The 14,719-nt window shown below is 58.1% G+C and overlaps 1 protein-coding gene across 2 annotated transcripts; it reads left to right on the top strand.

Annotated features, from left to right (window-relative positions):
• Positions 1 to 2,637: 2,637 nt before the first annotated feature.
• CPXM1 (carboxypeptidase X, M14 family member 1) lies at positions 2,638 to 9,903 on the top strand. 2 transcript variants are annotated; one of them, XM_055132489.1, is made up of 14 exons: positions 2,638 to 2,990; positions 4,701 to 4,847; positions 4,954 to 5,063; positions 5,150 to 5,289; positions 5,373 to 5,463; positions 5,996 to 6,146; positions 6,226 to 6,314; positions 6,563 to 6,686; positions 6,762 to 6,958; positions 7,052 to 7,231; positions 7,315 to 7,549; positions 7,775 to 7,914; positions 9,402 to 9,504; positions 9,608 to 9,903. In XM_055132489.1, exons 1-14 carry the CDS (start codon positions 2,822 to 2,824, stop codon positions 9,853 to 9,855), a joined length of 2,124 nt encoding a protein of 707 aa, XP_054988464.1. In that variant the 5' UTR covers positions 2,638 to 2,821; the 3' UTR covers positions 9,856 to 9,903. The 2 variants fall into 2 exon arrangements, with proteins under 2 accessions (XP_054988464.1, XP_004611057.2); XM_004611000.2 differs by having other exon boundaries at positions 2,639 to 2,990; positions 7,315 to 7,612.
• The last annotated feature ends 4,816 nt before the right edge of the window (positions 9,904 to 14,719 follow it).

Here is a 14,719-nt window from a genome sequence, read left to right as displayed (position 1 = left end):
AAGACCAGAGACAGCAGCTTGCTGGGAGCGTGAAGGCACGAGGAAGTTACAGCAGGCAGTGAGGAGGGCCGCAGAGGACACGAATGGGCACAAATGGGCCGTAGAGAGCACCGGGGCAGAAAGGCACAGGGCTGGAAAGGGGATGAAGGGGCCCGGGGACATGCAAGGTAGGAGAACCCCACATACACTCTCTAGCTTCTAAGGGAAGGGCCGGAGTATCTGCAAGTACCTTCCTGACATTGCCCTTTGGGTCTCCAGGGCACGCCCTGCCTTCTCCTCTCTCTGCTCCAACCCGGCAAGGTTGGGAAGGGTCAGCTCCCCTCCGGCCCTGTTGGTCTGCTCTGACCAAGAGTATGTTATACGCATGCTTTTCGAACACCAGTTAACAGGCAGACAGGCACCGCTCCAGGTCCTGGGTTGCAGCTGTGACCATGGAGAGCAAAGAGGGCTTCTGGAAAGTTCCGGCTGGGATGGTGGACCCACCTAACCAATCAGACAGGATCACTTCAGGGAGGGCTGAGCCCTTAGAAGAAGATAAGAGAACAGAAGGGCTGGAGACACAGTACAACAGTTTGCTTGTCTTGCATGTGACTGACCCAGGTTCAATCCCCTGCACCCGATATGGTCCCCCAAGCCTGCCAAAAGTGATCCCTGAGTGTGGAGCCAGGAATAAGCTCTGGGGTGGAGCCACAGTACAGCACACAAGGCATTTGCCTTGCTCAAGGCTGACCTGGATTCAATTCCCAGCATCCTGTATGGTCCCTCAAACACTGCCAGGAGTAATTCCTGAGTACAGAGCCAGGAGAGAGGATCCCTGAGCATCAACCGATGTGCCCTTCCCCCTCAAAAATAAAAAATCTGCTCTGAGCACTGCTGGGTATGCCCCCAGCTTAATTTTGTCTGGATGGTCAAGCAGGTGTCACTGAATGGTAACCTGATTGAGAAGACATGGATTTGGGGAGCGATGCAAAGGCCCTGAGGTTGGCTGGTACTGCAGGAACAGCTTGAAGATCTGTTTGGCAGGAGGAATAGGAACCACAAGAAGAGGCTGGTGGGAGGAGGAGACCAAAGAGTGGGTGGGCAACCTGGCCATGAGGGGCCTTGCAGGGAGCCCTCCAGGGACGCCCACTTGGTTGTTGAGTAACAGATGCACAGGAGACTGAGCACCACACTGGTGCTATCTCCTGCCCTGCAACCTCAGAATCTCAGATGAGCGCACCCTGGGAAACTGGAACCAGCTGGTGATCAGGGGCCAGAAGGGGCGGGCTTGGGTGGGAGGAGGGCTGCCTCCTTCAGACTCTATCAGGGTCCAACTGTCGGGCCGCACAATCCTGAGTAATCCTCTCCAAACCCTTCCTTCTGCACTTCGTCCCACCACACCCCCAGGACACTCTTCCGGCTTGCCTGGAGAGTGTCTGAATCCTGGGACCTGTGGATCCAGACTAAACCAAAGCTGCTGGAGTCCCGGCCCGGTTGGCGGTTCTCCCAGACCTCTCTATTGCGAGCGTGTGGAGTTGACCAGATGCCTCGGGCAGTTCTGGGGACACGGTCTATGAGGCGGTGGTTGTTGGTGGTGGGTGATGGGGGGGACAAGGGGGGCCAGGAGGGGGTCCTCAGCCAGCCGTCTTTCTTTGGAGAGATCTTGTAAGCTTGGGCCCCGGGGATGGCGCCGAGCCGCCGGCTTTGGGCGACTTAACGTGCTGATGGACACGGCCGGTGGCCGGGCGCGTGGGAGTCCGCTCAGCGCCGGCTTGAGCTGGGGTGGGGGCGGGGGGCTCGGCCGCCTCCAGACGCCGCTTCTCGAGGGGGGTTGGCGGTCGCGCCGGGCTAAGCAGCAGCCGGGGACGCTCGGCGGAGCGTGTCCTTCCTTCTGGGGAGGGGGACCGTGGCGCAGGGAAGCCACCGACGACCGCGGAGGGAAAGTGGGAAGGGTCTGGCGCCGGGGTGCGGCAGCCTCGTAAACACAGACCTGGGGCTGCCCGCTCCGGGAGGAGGGGGAGGCGGGCGGGGATCCCGGTGGCGAGACGCGGGGAGGGGTGGGGAGGCGGAGGGGGCGCAGGGGGCGCATCCGCACCCGCCGCTCCTCGTCACCCCCGGCCGCGGCGCGGGTTATGTAACCCCCAAACGTGGCAGCAGGGGAGCGGCGGGGAGGGGGAGGGGAGGGAGGCGGGCCCCGGGAGGGGGGCGGGGAGGGCGGGGGCGCGCGGCAGCGGGCTGGAAGTCGGAGTGTCCTGGAACATTCCCCGGGGACTCATCCATCCCCCCCCACCCCACCCCGTTCTCCGCCCCCATCCCCGTCCGGGCTCTACGTCCACTCGCCCGACTCTGAATGCATTTCCCATTCGGGGTGTAGTTGGGTTCCCAAAGTTCTCAGCTTCGCTCTCTCGGCCACGCGGAGCCTCACTTTACCAATCTGCACAGTGCGGAGTGAAAAGTGGAAAGTGTGACTAGGAGAAGGTGGGCAGGGCGGGTGTCCAGGGTGGGCCGGGACCCCCGGGACCCTTCGGGGAAATGGAGCATGTCCAGAGGCGCTGCGGGCTGGAAAGGGCAGCTCACAGCGGCCAGGCAGCTGGGGGCGGCGGCGCGGGGCGCGGGGCGCGCTGACCTCGGCGCCCCCTCGGGGGTTAGCCCGCGCGCTCCGCCCGGCCCGCCCCGGCCGCCCCCACCCGGTGGGGGTAGCGCGCGGGCTGTGGGCGGGCCGAGGGCCGCAGGGGGCGTGCGGCAGCGCAGGAAGGGGCGGGGGGCTCGGAGCCGCCGGCAGGAAGAGACCGACCCACCGACAGTCGCCCGGCCGCGCCGCCGCCCGCCTCTGGACCTCGCCATGTGGGGTCTCCTGCTCGCCTTGGCCGCGTGTGCGCCTCTGGCCGGCCTGGGTCTGGGGGCGCCCGGTACCTCTGTGCTGGATCTGGCGCCGCCCCTCCCCACTGAGGCTGGGGTGGCCCCCCCGGAGCTGAGCAGCCCCACGCAGCCGCCTGCAGAGAGCAAGAACGGTGAGCGCCTTCCCTCGGGGGTCCCTGCCCCGCAAGCCACCCCGCGCCTCCGCGACGACCCCTCCGCAGCGTGCACACACGCGGTCCCTTCCCCAACACACATGCACGTGCATTCACATGTGCGCACACACAGTTTCTGGGAAGACCTCCAGCACACACGTGCACACACACATGCACACAGACGTGCACACTCACGGACGGCCCCTTCCCCAACACACACACACACATGCACCCCATTCCTGGACTCTTTCCCATTACCACACACACACACACACCACACACACACACACACACACACACACACACACACACACACACTCCCCGGAACAATCTTCCCCAGCATAACACCCTTGCACACACATGCACACTCTCTGTCCCTGCAGTGGCTGCTGACTCAGCACCCGCAGGTTCCTGCCAGACTGAGTCAGCAAGTCGGCAGTTCTAGGCCAGCAGCCAGTGGGGATGCTGCCTCTTCCCGCCCCAGCGCTTCCCTCCTCACGGACCCGGACACGGAAAGGAGATCAGAGCTGGAGGAGGGAGACAGGAGCTAGACTGGAGGCGAGAACCTTGAGGGCCCTGGCCGGGAAGAAAGGAGGAGGAGAGAGGGGGCCACCAGGGGTTGCAGCTGAGAAAGGAGCGTGGTCTGGGGAGGGCGAGGAGCAGGCTCCCCAACCCTGGTCACTCCCCAGCAATATGCCCCACCTCCTGTGGAACCTCAGAGGAGGAAGGCAGGGAGAGGCGATCAGTGAGGTGAGGGGAACCGGGCCTGACAGGTGAAAATGTCTGAACTAAGAAGAACTCGAGAGGACAGCCAAGAAGGGAAACGTATGTACAGAGGCACCAGGTGTGACATGAACAGAATGTTCTGGAAGTGCCTGTAGGGCTCGGGAACTGGGACATGTATTGTAAGCAAGACACCAGGGGGTGAGCTGAACCCTGGACAGCCTGAGCACTGAGGCGGGCATGGCTCTGAGGACAGGAGCACTCAGGGACAATGGCCTAAGGACTGTGGGCACGAAACCAAGTCAGGAGCTACGGACATGAGGACTGAGCCTTACAGGAAGAATGGGGGCGATGAGGAGGGGACAGCCAGGGCCAAGGCCACACTCAGTTCCTCAGACTCTGTGTGTGTGTGTGTGGAGTGCTCAGGCTAGCAGTGCTCAGGGCTCAGGAATCAGGGATAGTGCCAGGGATTGGACCTGGGTTGTCTGCATGCAAGGCAATTGCCTTCCACGTCATACTCTCTCTAGTCCATACGCTTTATTTTTAAACATTTTTTTGGCTTTTTGAGGGGGATGGGTGGGTCACACTCGGCAGTGCTCAGGGGTTACTCCTGGCTGTGCACTCAGGAATTACTCCTGGCAGTGCTCGGGGGACGATACGGGATGCCGGAGATCAAACCCATTCAAGGCAAATACCCTTCCTGCTGGACTCTCACTCCATCCCCAAGTCCAGACACTTTAGAGCAATCAGGTGGTGCCTCGTGGCTGGAAGGTGGCACCTGCCGTGGTGTGCTGCACCCCCAGAGGTGGATCCGGAGCAGGAGAGCACAGAAGTGACTGGCAGGGTGGATGGGGTATGCCTGCAGCTCCGTGAGTCCAGCTTAGGCGCGTAGATTCTGTGCTGCAGTCTGCTGGGATGGGCAGAGCTTCTGGCGGGGGTTTTACAGTCTTCTTCCCTCCCCCGGCGATGCTCCTTCCTGGTCCCCAGGCACCTCAAAACAGCATGTCCGGCTTCGCATCACCAAGAAGAAGGTCATTATAAAGAAGAGAAAAAAACTCACGCAGCTCAAATCCCAGGTGACTGCTGGGCCCCCAGTGACAGCGACCCCTGACCGCCCCAAGCAGCAAGACCCAGGTACTGCCCGGTCCAGACCCACAGTCCGGGAACACATGGCACGCTGATACTCGCCTTCCCGTCTCTTGACACCCCATCTCTGGCTCTGTCCCTGTCCCCGCCCCAGGCTGTCCCCCTTTGGGTCTGGAGTCCCTGAGAGTTTCCGATAGCCAGTTCGAGGCATCCAGCAGCCAGTCCTTCGGCCTTGGACCCCACCGAGGACGCCTTAACATCCAGGTCAGCACTCCCTCACCCCTTAGCCCCTCACCCTGACCCACCCCCCGGAGTCCTCTGGGCCTGATCTTTGTGCCCCATGTCTGCAGTCAGGCCTGGAGGATGGGGACTTCTTCGACGGGGCCTGGTGTGCAGATGAGCAGGACCCCGAGCCGTGGCTGCAGGTGGATGCGAGGCGCACCGCCCGCTTCTCGGGCATCATCACTCAGGGCAGGAACTCCATCTGGAGGTGAGGCAGGCTGGCCCCCCACCTCTGGGCCGACTCCGGAGTCCTCGGGGCCACAGATGATCTCCCCCACCCCCTCCTGCCAGGTACGACTGGGTCACCTCATTTAAGGTCCAGTTCAGCAATGACAGTCGGACCTGGTGGGCCAGTAAGAACATCAGCAGTGGGATGGATGCGGTGAGTGTTGCCATGGCAACTGGAGTCCTCTATGCTGGGAATCGGGTAGCACTGTTGGGGCTGGGACAGGGGCTTCTTGATCATCCCCAGATGGAAGGGATTGCTGTGAGGATGGGTGGTACCTAGCAGGGAGCCCTGGGAGCCAGATTATATTGGCACTTGCCCTCATCCTCCCCAGATAGCTCCACCATGGGGTGGGCGCCACTTTGCACCACTGCTGGAACCTGCCGAAACTCCCCTTCTGACAAAGCACTGGCCTCACTTGGCACCTCCACGTGGCCCTGGCTTTCCCACCTCTGTCGCCACCTGGCCAGCTTTAGGATTGGTTGTTCCTGAGTCACATGGCCACACGGGGGCTGGTGAGCGGCCTCTGTGGATGGTCTTGTTGGCAGGGGCCGTGGGTGGGCAGCAGGCAGTGTTGAATACCAAGTGCCAGTCTCGGTGTCATCTTGGAACCCTGCACCCCTCCTCTGGGTCCTGGGCTGGGCTGCTGGGGTTCGAGCACCTCCACCCAAACACTGACTCCCCCCAGGTATTTCCTGCCAATTCGGACCCCGAGACCCCGGTGCTGAATGTCCTGCCGGAGCCCCAACAGGCCCGCTTCATCCGCCTGCTCCCTCAGACCTGGCTGCAGGGGGGCGCAGCTTGCCTCCGGGCCGAGATCCTGGCCTGTCCCGTCCCAGGTGGGCTAGAGAGGGCAGCGCCGGGTGCAGCAGCCCCGTTCTGAGCCCCTCCCATTTACCAGGAACCCCCCTTCCACAGATCCCAACTACCCGATCCCCGAGGTCCACACCCTGGGGTCCCCAGACCAACTGCACTTCAAGCATCACAATTACAAGGCCATGAGGAAGGTCAGACATAGCCCGGGACACTGGGTTGGCCTGTCCTTTTTGCTCCCCGGTGGCCCCTGGCCCCTGTCTGTCCACTTTTCCTCTCCATGATCTACCCCCAGTCTCCTTCCGTGGGTCTCTTGAGGCTCCTCTCTTCCCGTTGTGCCCCTTACCCTGACTTCTGGAAGCCCTTCCATGTCCCCCATGGGACCTGTCCTTTGGGTTTCCTGCTCCCGTCCCCCTGCCACTTGCCCCTCTCTGTCCCCCAGCTGATGAAGCAGGTGAACGAGCAGTGCCCCAACATCACCCGGGTCTACAGCATTGGGAAGAGCTACCAGGGCCTGAAGCTGTATGTGATGGAGATGTCGGACCAGCCCGGGGAGCACGAGCTGGGTACTGGCAGGGGTGTGGGGAGAGGTGGGCTCGGGGCAGGGCCCCGGGGCAGCTGTGAACCCCTGTTGGCTCCAGGAGAGCCGGAGGTGCGCTACGTGGCTGGCATGCATGGCAACGAGGCCTTGGGCCGGGAGCTCCTGCTGCTCCTCATGCAGTACCTGTGCCAGGAGTTCCTCCGAGGAGACCCGAGGGTGACCCGGCTGCTCACCGAGACGCGCATCCACCTGCTGCCGTCCATGAACCCCGACGGCTACGAGACGGCCTTCCGGCGGGTAGGGTGCCTCCGACCCCCAGCTCGCGGGCCACGCCCCCTCCCGCCCGCTGCCTGGACCTTGCTCGGCTTGACCCGGCTTCTTCCTTGCCAGGGCTCGGAGCTGGTGGGCTGGGCCGAGGGGCGCTGGACCCAGCAGGGCATTGACCTCAACCACAACTTTGCTGACCTCAACACACCCCTGTGGGAAGCAGAGGACGATGGTCTGGTCCCCAACACCGTCCCCAACCACCACCTGCCGCTCCCCGCTTACTACGTCCTGCCCAACGCCACTGTGAGTGGGGGTGGGGCTGGGTGGAGGGCGGCTCCCGGCGCCTCCTTTCTGCGTCCTGCCCCTCCTGACCTGCGCCTGCGCAGGTGGCCCCTGAGACTCGGGCCGTGATCAAGTGGATGCAGCGGTACCCTTTCGTGCTGAGCGCCAACCTCCACGGCGGGGAGCTCGTGGTGTCCTACCCCTTCGATATGACCCGCACCCCGTGGGAGGCCCGCGAGCTCACGCCCACCGCGGACGACACCGTGTTCCGCTGGCTCAGCACCGTCTACGCGGGCACCCACCGGGGGATGCAGGACCCCAACCGCCGGCCCTGCCACAGTGAGGACTTCTCCGTGCACGGCAACATCATCAACGGCGCCGACTGGCACACGGTGCCCGGGAGTATGTGCCCCCCAGCCCAGGAGTGGGTCCCCTCCCCGCGAAGCCACCAGCTGTGCCCCAGTAGCAGTCTCAGCTGCCCCTGAAGAAAGTCTCCCAGAATCGGGCACCAGCAGGGTGGGCTCCCCCCCCACACCCTAAGCTCTGGGCCCGCGGTACCCGCAGGCATGAATGACTTCAGCTACCTGCACACCAACTGCTTTGAGGTCACCGTGGAGCTATCCTGTGACAAGTTCCCCCATGAGAGTGAGCTGCCACTGGAGTGGGAGAATAACAAAGACGCCCTCCTCACTTACCTGGAGCAGGTGGGGTCTGTTCCCCAGCCCCCAGCCCGCCTGCCCATGCCCTTTGTGCTACTTTACCACCTTCCTTCGTCGTCGTAGTTGTTTTCTTCTTCTTTTTTTTTTTTTTTTTTGGTGTTGGGGGTCATGCACCATGCACTCTTACTGGTGCTCAGGGGTCTCCTCTGATGGGCTCGGTGAACCATAGGGGGTGCCAGGAATCCACCCGAGTCAGCTGTGCTCAGGACAAGCGCCCTGCCTTCTGTATTAGCTCTCCCCTTTTTTTTGGGGGGGGGTCATACCTGGCAGTGCTCAAGAGTTATTCCTGGCTCATGCACTTAGAAATTACTCCTGGCAGTGCTTGAGGGACCATGTGGGATGCTGGGAATTGAACCCAGGTAGGCCACGTGCAAGGCAAACACCCTGCCCACTGTGCTATCGCTCCAGCCCCTGTACTAGCTCTTCGGCCCCTTGGTTGCTCCTGTGCCTTTCACCAGGGGCTTCAGCTCTCAGTGCCCATCGGGCTGACGTGGAGGCAGAGCGGACAGGAAGTCCAGCTTGCCAGCAGGGTGCCTGCTGACAGTCCAGGAAGACCAATAGTGGTCGGGACCGTGGCCCTCGAGCTGCTGGTGATGTAGGCCGTCCTGGGCCGGGCCCCTTTGGGCTCTGCAGGAACTCAGGGCCCAGTGAGCGAATGGTCGCCTAAGTAGAGCTACTGAGGGTGGTAAAGCCACAAGCCCAATAGTGGGGGTCCTGGGTCTTGGGGGAAACCTTACCATATATCTTTGGCATTTATATTTATAGCCCTTGGGGGCCGGAGAGATAGTACGTGGATAGGGCATTTGCCTTGTGTACAGCCAACCTGGGTTTGATCCCCAGCATCCCATATGGTTCCCCAATCCCAGCTGGAGTGATCCCTGAGCACAGAGCCAGTAGTAGGCCCTGAGCACTGCCCCTTCCCCACAAATGCCCCATATCCATAACCCTCCCAATCCCCAGGCAGCTGCTAAATCAGTTCATTTTTGTTTTTGAAGCCACACCTGGAAGTACTTGGCACCATATGTGGTGCTGTGGTCCCCAGGACTTGAACTGGAACGTGCCCTTTGCAAGGCCAGCGCCTTAGCCCCGGGACTGACTCTGGCCCCAGGAGATAACATTTGTCACCAGCAGATAGGCCATCTTTATTAAGTTTGCAGGCGAACAGGGTTAGAAAACTCACTGCAGGTCACATACTTCTGCAGTAGGGAAGAGTTGGGTTTGGTTTGGGGAGGGTCTTCCAAACAGCACTCAGGGACCCTGGAGTCCACTGCTATCAACACTCAGCCACCTGGGCCAGTGCTTTGGTGCCGGGGCCCGAGGACGTGGTGCTGCCCAGGTCCGGTGGTGGCCGGGCTGCACCTAGTGATGCTCAGGAGAGTGTGCAGTGCAGGGGGTCGCACCTGCCAGCATGCGCTCGAACTGCTGTGCTGTCTTCCGGCTCAGGGGGGCTTCTGCCAACCTTCCCCACACAGGTACGGATGGGCATTGCAGGCGTGGTGCGGGACAAGGACACGGAGCTGGGCATCGCTGATGCTGTCATTGCGGTGGAGGGGATTAACCACGATGTGACAACAGGTGTGCGGGAGGGGGAGGGGGAGGGGAGGCAGTGGGGGGTTCAGGCTGGATCAGAAGCAGAGGGTTTCAGCGTCCTGACCTTGCTCCCTTCTGCTTCTTGCAGCCTGGGGCGGGGACTACTGGCGCCTGCTGACCCCGGGGGACTACGTGGTGACTGCCAGTGCCGAGGGCTACCACACAGCGACACGGAGCTGCCACGTCACCTTCGAAGAGGGTCCCGTTCCCTGCAATTTTCACCTCACCAAGACCCCTAAACAGAGACTGAGGGAGCTGCTGGCAGCTGGGGCCAAAGTGCCCCCTGATCTTCGGAGGCGCCTGGAGCGTCTGAGGGGGCGGAACAGTGCCAGCTGACGAGCCCCAGAACCGCGGGCGGGCTGGACCTGTCCCGAACTGAAGCGGGGAGGGGAAGGGGCGCTTTGGGCTCATTAAAGCTTCCTGGCACCTCAGCCACTTGACCTGTGGTATGTTGTCCCAGGTCCCTCTCGCCTCCCTGGGCGAGGCTTTGGTGCCCCTCTGCCCACCCTCTTCTGCACACACTTGCCCTCCATCCTTAGTTGATTTCAGGAGCGTCGGGTGACAGGACCCCACTTAGGTGCTGGGTTTGTTTTTGTCCTTTCATTGGTGGAGGGTGAGGAAGAGTTTGGATTGCATCAACAGTGCTCAGATGCAGTGCAGAGCCAGGAGTAACCCCTGTGCATCGCCAGGTGTGACCCCCCCAAAAAAAAAACAGTGCTCAGATGCTAATGCTAGCTCTGCTCAGGAGGGGCCCCTGGCGGTGCTCAGGGGACATTGGGGATGCGTTGGGCGTGGAACTGGGGTTGGCAGAATGCTAGGCAAATGCTTTAGCTCTTTTATTATCTCTCTAGTTCTCCACTTGGCTTCTCGAACTCGGGGCTTTATCTCTGCCCAACAGTTTCTGCAGCAGGCACCACCTGGGGTGCTGTGAAGAGTCTTTGTTTGGTTTTGGGGGCCACACCCCACAGTGCTCTGGTCACTCCTGGCTCTGCACTCAGGAATTACCCCTGGCTGTGCTCAGGAGACCATATGGGATGCTGGGAATCGAATCCGGGTCTGCTGCGTGCAAGGTAAATGCCCTACCCGCTGTGCTATTGCTCCAGCCCCAGGCTTTGAACTTTGAACTCACGCCTGGCAGTGCTCGGGGGACCGTTTGGGATGCCATGGATCGAATCTGGGGTGGCCAGGTGCGAGGCCAACGCCCTACCTGCTGTAACTATCGCTCCAGCCCCTGAAGAGTCTCTTTGACATTATGGGGGCCACACTGGCAGTGCTTGAGGCCGCTCTGGGCATGGTGCTTTGGGAACACTCCCGATGGTGCTTGGGGAGCCAGACGGTGCTGGGGATTGAATCCAGGGTTTCCACGCGCAGAGCAGTCACTCCCCCTTGTACTCAGCTTTCTGTAAACGCCTGCTCTGTCTCAGGTAGAGTCAAGGCCAACAGCACTGCCAATGTCCCTGGCCTCCCAGTCAGGAAGGGGAATGGTTCAGTCCAGTGCCAGCCCACCGCGGGTGGGACAGGGACAAGTTCTATGCAGACAGCACCGAGGAGCAGCAGGTAGTCAGCCGTCCAGGATTGGGGAAGGCCATGGCTGTAGGCTGACCCCAAGTTCTTGGACTCTCGTAGGTATGGTTACCAGGCCAAGGAGAACATCCTGGTTTGTTTTGCTTGTTTGTTTGTTTTTACAACATACCGGTTAATTTATTGTAACTTCTCAAAATGAAATCAGCTTGTAGCATTTTTTTATTATTTAAAAAAATTTTTTTAGCTTGTAGCATTTTTGGTTTTTATCCTGAACCACATGTCAGTGTCTCTTGAGGGTTGTTTGAAGGACACTATTGCCCAGACTCCTCTCCAATGATTTTGGTTGAACTGGTCTGAGACAGGCCTTGGGAACTGGACATCTTTTTTTTTTCTTTTCAAATTAGTTATTTTTATGGAAGTAGCATGGTTTACAATTGTGTTAATAGTGTTTTATACCTGCAGTGTCAAAAACCCTCCATTATCCTAATGCACTTCTCCTCTTAACCATCCCTGCCCCACTTTGCATCTATTTTTTTTAACCTTTTTACTGAATCACGTGAAAAAAAAAAGCTGCTCATGATTGGATTTCAGTCATACAGTATTCCAACGCCCATCCCTTTACCAGTGCACATTTCCCAGCACCCATCTGTCACCCTCCACCTCCGACTCCCTGCCTGCCTCTATGGCAGGCGCTTTCCAAGATATTTGAGCTGCATTTTTGTTTGGGAACCACACCAGGTGGTGCTAAGGGCTTAACTCTAGCTCTGCATGCAGAGAATGGTGGGCTCAGGGGCCATATGGGATGCCGGATGGAACCCACTTTGGCTACATGCAAGGCAAACACCCTACCTGCTGTTGTATCACTCTGCCCTCACCCCCTGCATTCTGGTTTTGGCTCTGGGGTTATACCCAGTGATAATGGGGGCTACTCCTGGCTATGCACTCACTCCCAGCAGTGCCAGGGATCAAACCTAAGCCCCCCCCCCCCCCCGCATCCTCCTGCTCAGCCTGTTGATCCATATTCCCAGCTCTCCTGCAGTGTTTATTGCAGCCTCTGAGACATGAGGGCATAGGATAGCCTGTCGGAGCTGGCTTCCCAAACAGGTTGGGTGGAGGTTTGGTCTGGGTTGATTTGTGGGTTATATATACCTGGGGGTGTTCAGTGCTCACTCCTGCCTCAGTGCTCTCCTGACAGTGCTCAGAGGACCATATGGGGTACTGGGGATGGAACCAGGATCGGTTACACACAAGTGCCTTATCCCTGTACTGCCTTTCTGTGCCCCTGAGGAGTTTTATTTAAGGTGCAGAGGTGGAGAACGGACCTTTCAGTGTGTGGGGACAGAGCAGGTAGCTGGGAGTACAGGCGCAGTGAACAGAACATGCCTCTGTGTGAATTACAGAGCTCATTAGTATGTTTAATATCCGCCCCTGGGATTGATATTTTCTTTTCCGGTGCAGTTTTTAGCACTGACATGAGTGGGGGACAGTTGTGATGAGTCAGCACTGGGGACCATCTTGACACAAGCTGGCTTACTCTGGTTTCTTCAGTCAAATTAAGCATCCTGGGCTAGGGATAGAGTGCAGGAGAGGGTCACAGGCCTGACCCGTTCAGGTGCTGACTTTGATCTTGGGTACTGTGTGGCAGCTCGAGCACCACTGGAGTGGCCCTGGTGGCCCCCAGCTTCGGAGCAGCGACATATTAGACCTGCAACACCAGCCCAGCACCTCTGGGGTGTTATTTCCATGCCCCAACTTTTCGGGATGTGACCCCTATAGAAAAGACCTTTCCGTGGCCGTGAGCGATAGCACAGCGGGTAGGGTGTTTGCCTTGCACTCGGCTGACCCGGGTTCGATTTCCAGCATCCCATATGGTCCCCTGAGCACCGCCAGGAGTAATTCCTGAGTGCATGAACCAGGATTAACCCCTGAGCACCGCCAGGTGTGACCCAAGAAGAAAAAAAAAAAGAAGACCCTTCCAAGGACCAGAAAGATGGTACAGCAAGCAAAGCACTTGCCTTGCACGCAGCTGACTCTGTTTCGATCCCTGGTGCTACATGTGGTCCCCTGAAACCCACCAGGAGTGATCCCCGAGTGCAGAACCAGGAGCCTAGTTGGGTGCGCCCCCCCAAAATAAGACAACTAACTCCCCCCGAAATCAACTATAAAGATTTAAGCATCTTGGGCTGGAGCGATAGCACAGCGGGTAGGGCGTTTGCCTTGCACGCGGCCGACCTGGGTTCTAATCCCAGCATCCCATATGGTCTCCTGAGCACCGCCAGGGGTAATTCCTGAGTGAAGAGCCAGGAGTAACCCCTGTGCATCGCCGGGTGTGACCCAAAAACCAATAAATAAATAAATAAATAAATAAAGATTTAAGCATCTTGAAAGTAAAAGGATGTTTTTTACCCTGCAAAGATATTCTAGGAGGCAAAGGTGCTTGACCTGAATGCAGCTGATCCCGGTTCGGGGGCCACAGTGAGAGTACAATGGGTGGGGCGCTTGCCTTCCATGCAGCCAACCCGGATTCGACTCCGGGCATCCCATCTGGTCCCCTACCCCCCACCAGTAGTGATCTCTGAATGCAGCGCCAGGAGTAATCCCTGAGCACAGCTGGGTGTGTCCTAAAAACAAACAAGCAAAACCATAAAGTGACCCGGATTTGGTCCTGACACGGCACCGTCAGGAAAGGCCTCTGAGCAGAGAGCCGGGGGTGAGCCCTGAGCACTGCTAGGAGTGTCCCCACCAAAGATGTTCTAACTATTGCAGCTTTATGGCATATCTTAAATATCTTAAACTTGGGCTTGTACTTGTTAAAGAATGACATTGGACTCTTACACTATAATCAAAAATGACTCAAACCACTTAAAAAATCTAAATTTAAGAACAAAAACTATGAAGCTGAAAAAAAAATGGGGAAATCTTCACGACTGAAAATGTTGATAATTCCTTGGATCTGACAGCAAGAACAAAGTGTCAACAAAATAAAAAAATTGATCATAATTAAAACTTGATCATAATTAAAAACTTTTTGCATCAAAGGACACCATCAAGAGAGTGAAAAGGCTGGGGCTGGAGCAATAGCACAGCGGGTAGGGCGTTTGCCTTGCACGTTGGCCAACCTGGGTTTGAATCTCAGCATCCCATATGGTCCCCTGAGCACCGCCAGGAGTAATTCCTGAGTGCAAAGCCAGGACTAAACCCTGTGCATCGCTGGGTGTGACCCAAAAAGCAAAAAGAAAAAGAAAAAGGAGAGTGAAAAGGCATACTTCCTGGGTAGAAAATGTTTGCAGAAATCAAAATATCCAGAATATAGTAAGAATGATTTCAGCTCAGCAACAACAACCAAATTGATTTAAAAATGGACTTGCACACATTTCTGCAAAGACGATAGACAAATGGCCAATAAGCACACACAAAGATGTTTATCGTCATTAGTCATTGGGAAACTGCAAACCCAAACCGCAATGAGCGAGCACTTCATACCCATTAGGATGGTGATTATCTATAAAATGGGAAACAGCCAAGTGTTAACAACACTGCAACTCTTGTACATAAATGATAGTTACAGCTGCTGGGAATTAGCAATTTCTCAAAAAGCTAAACATGTCCCAGCAATCCTACTCCTCAGTACATCCTCCTGCCCAAGATTGAAACTATGAACCCAGATGCTCGTGCA

The sequence above is a fragment of the Sorex araneus genome, chromosome 3, assembly GCF_027595985.1.
Source record: "Sorex araneus isolate mSorAra2 chromosome 3, mSorAra2.pri, whole genome shotgun sequence".
Classification (NCBI taxonomy): domain Eukaryota; kingdom Metazoa; phylum Chordata; class Mammalia; order Eulipotyphla; family Soricidae; genus Sorex; species Sorex araneus.
The sequence above is the reverse complement of the archived record's forward strand: the minus strand, read 5'-3'. Positions and strand labels throughout refer to the sequence as shown.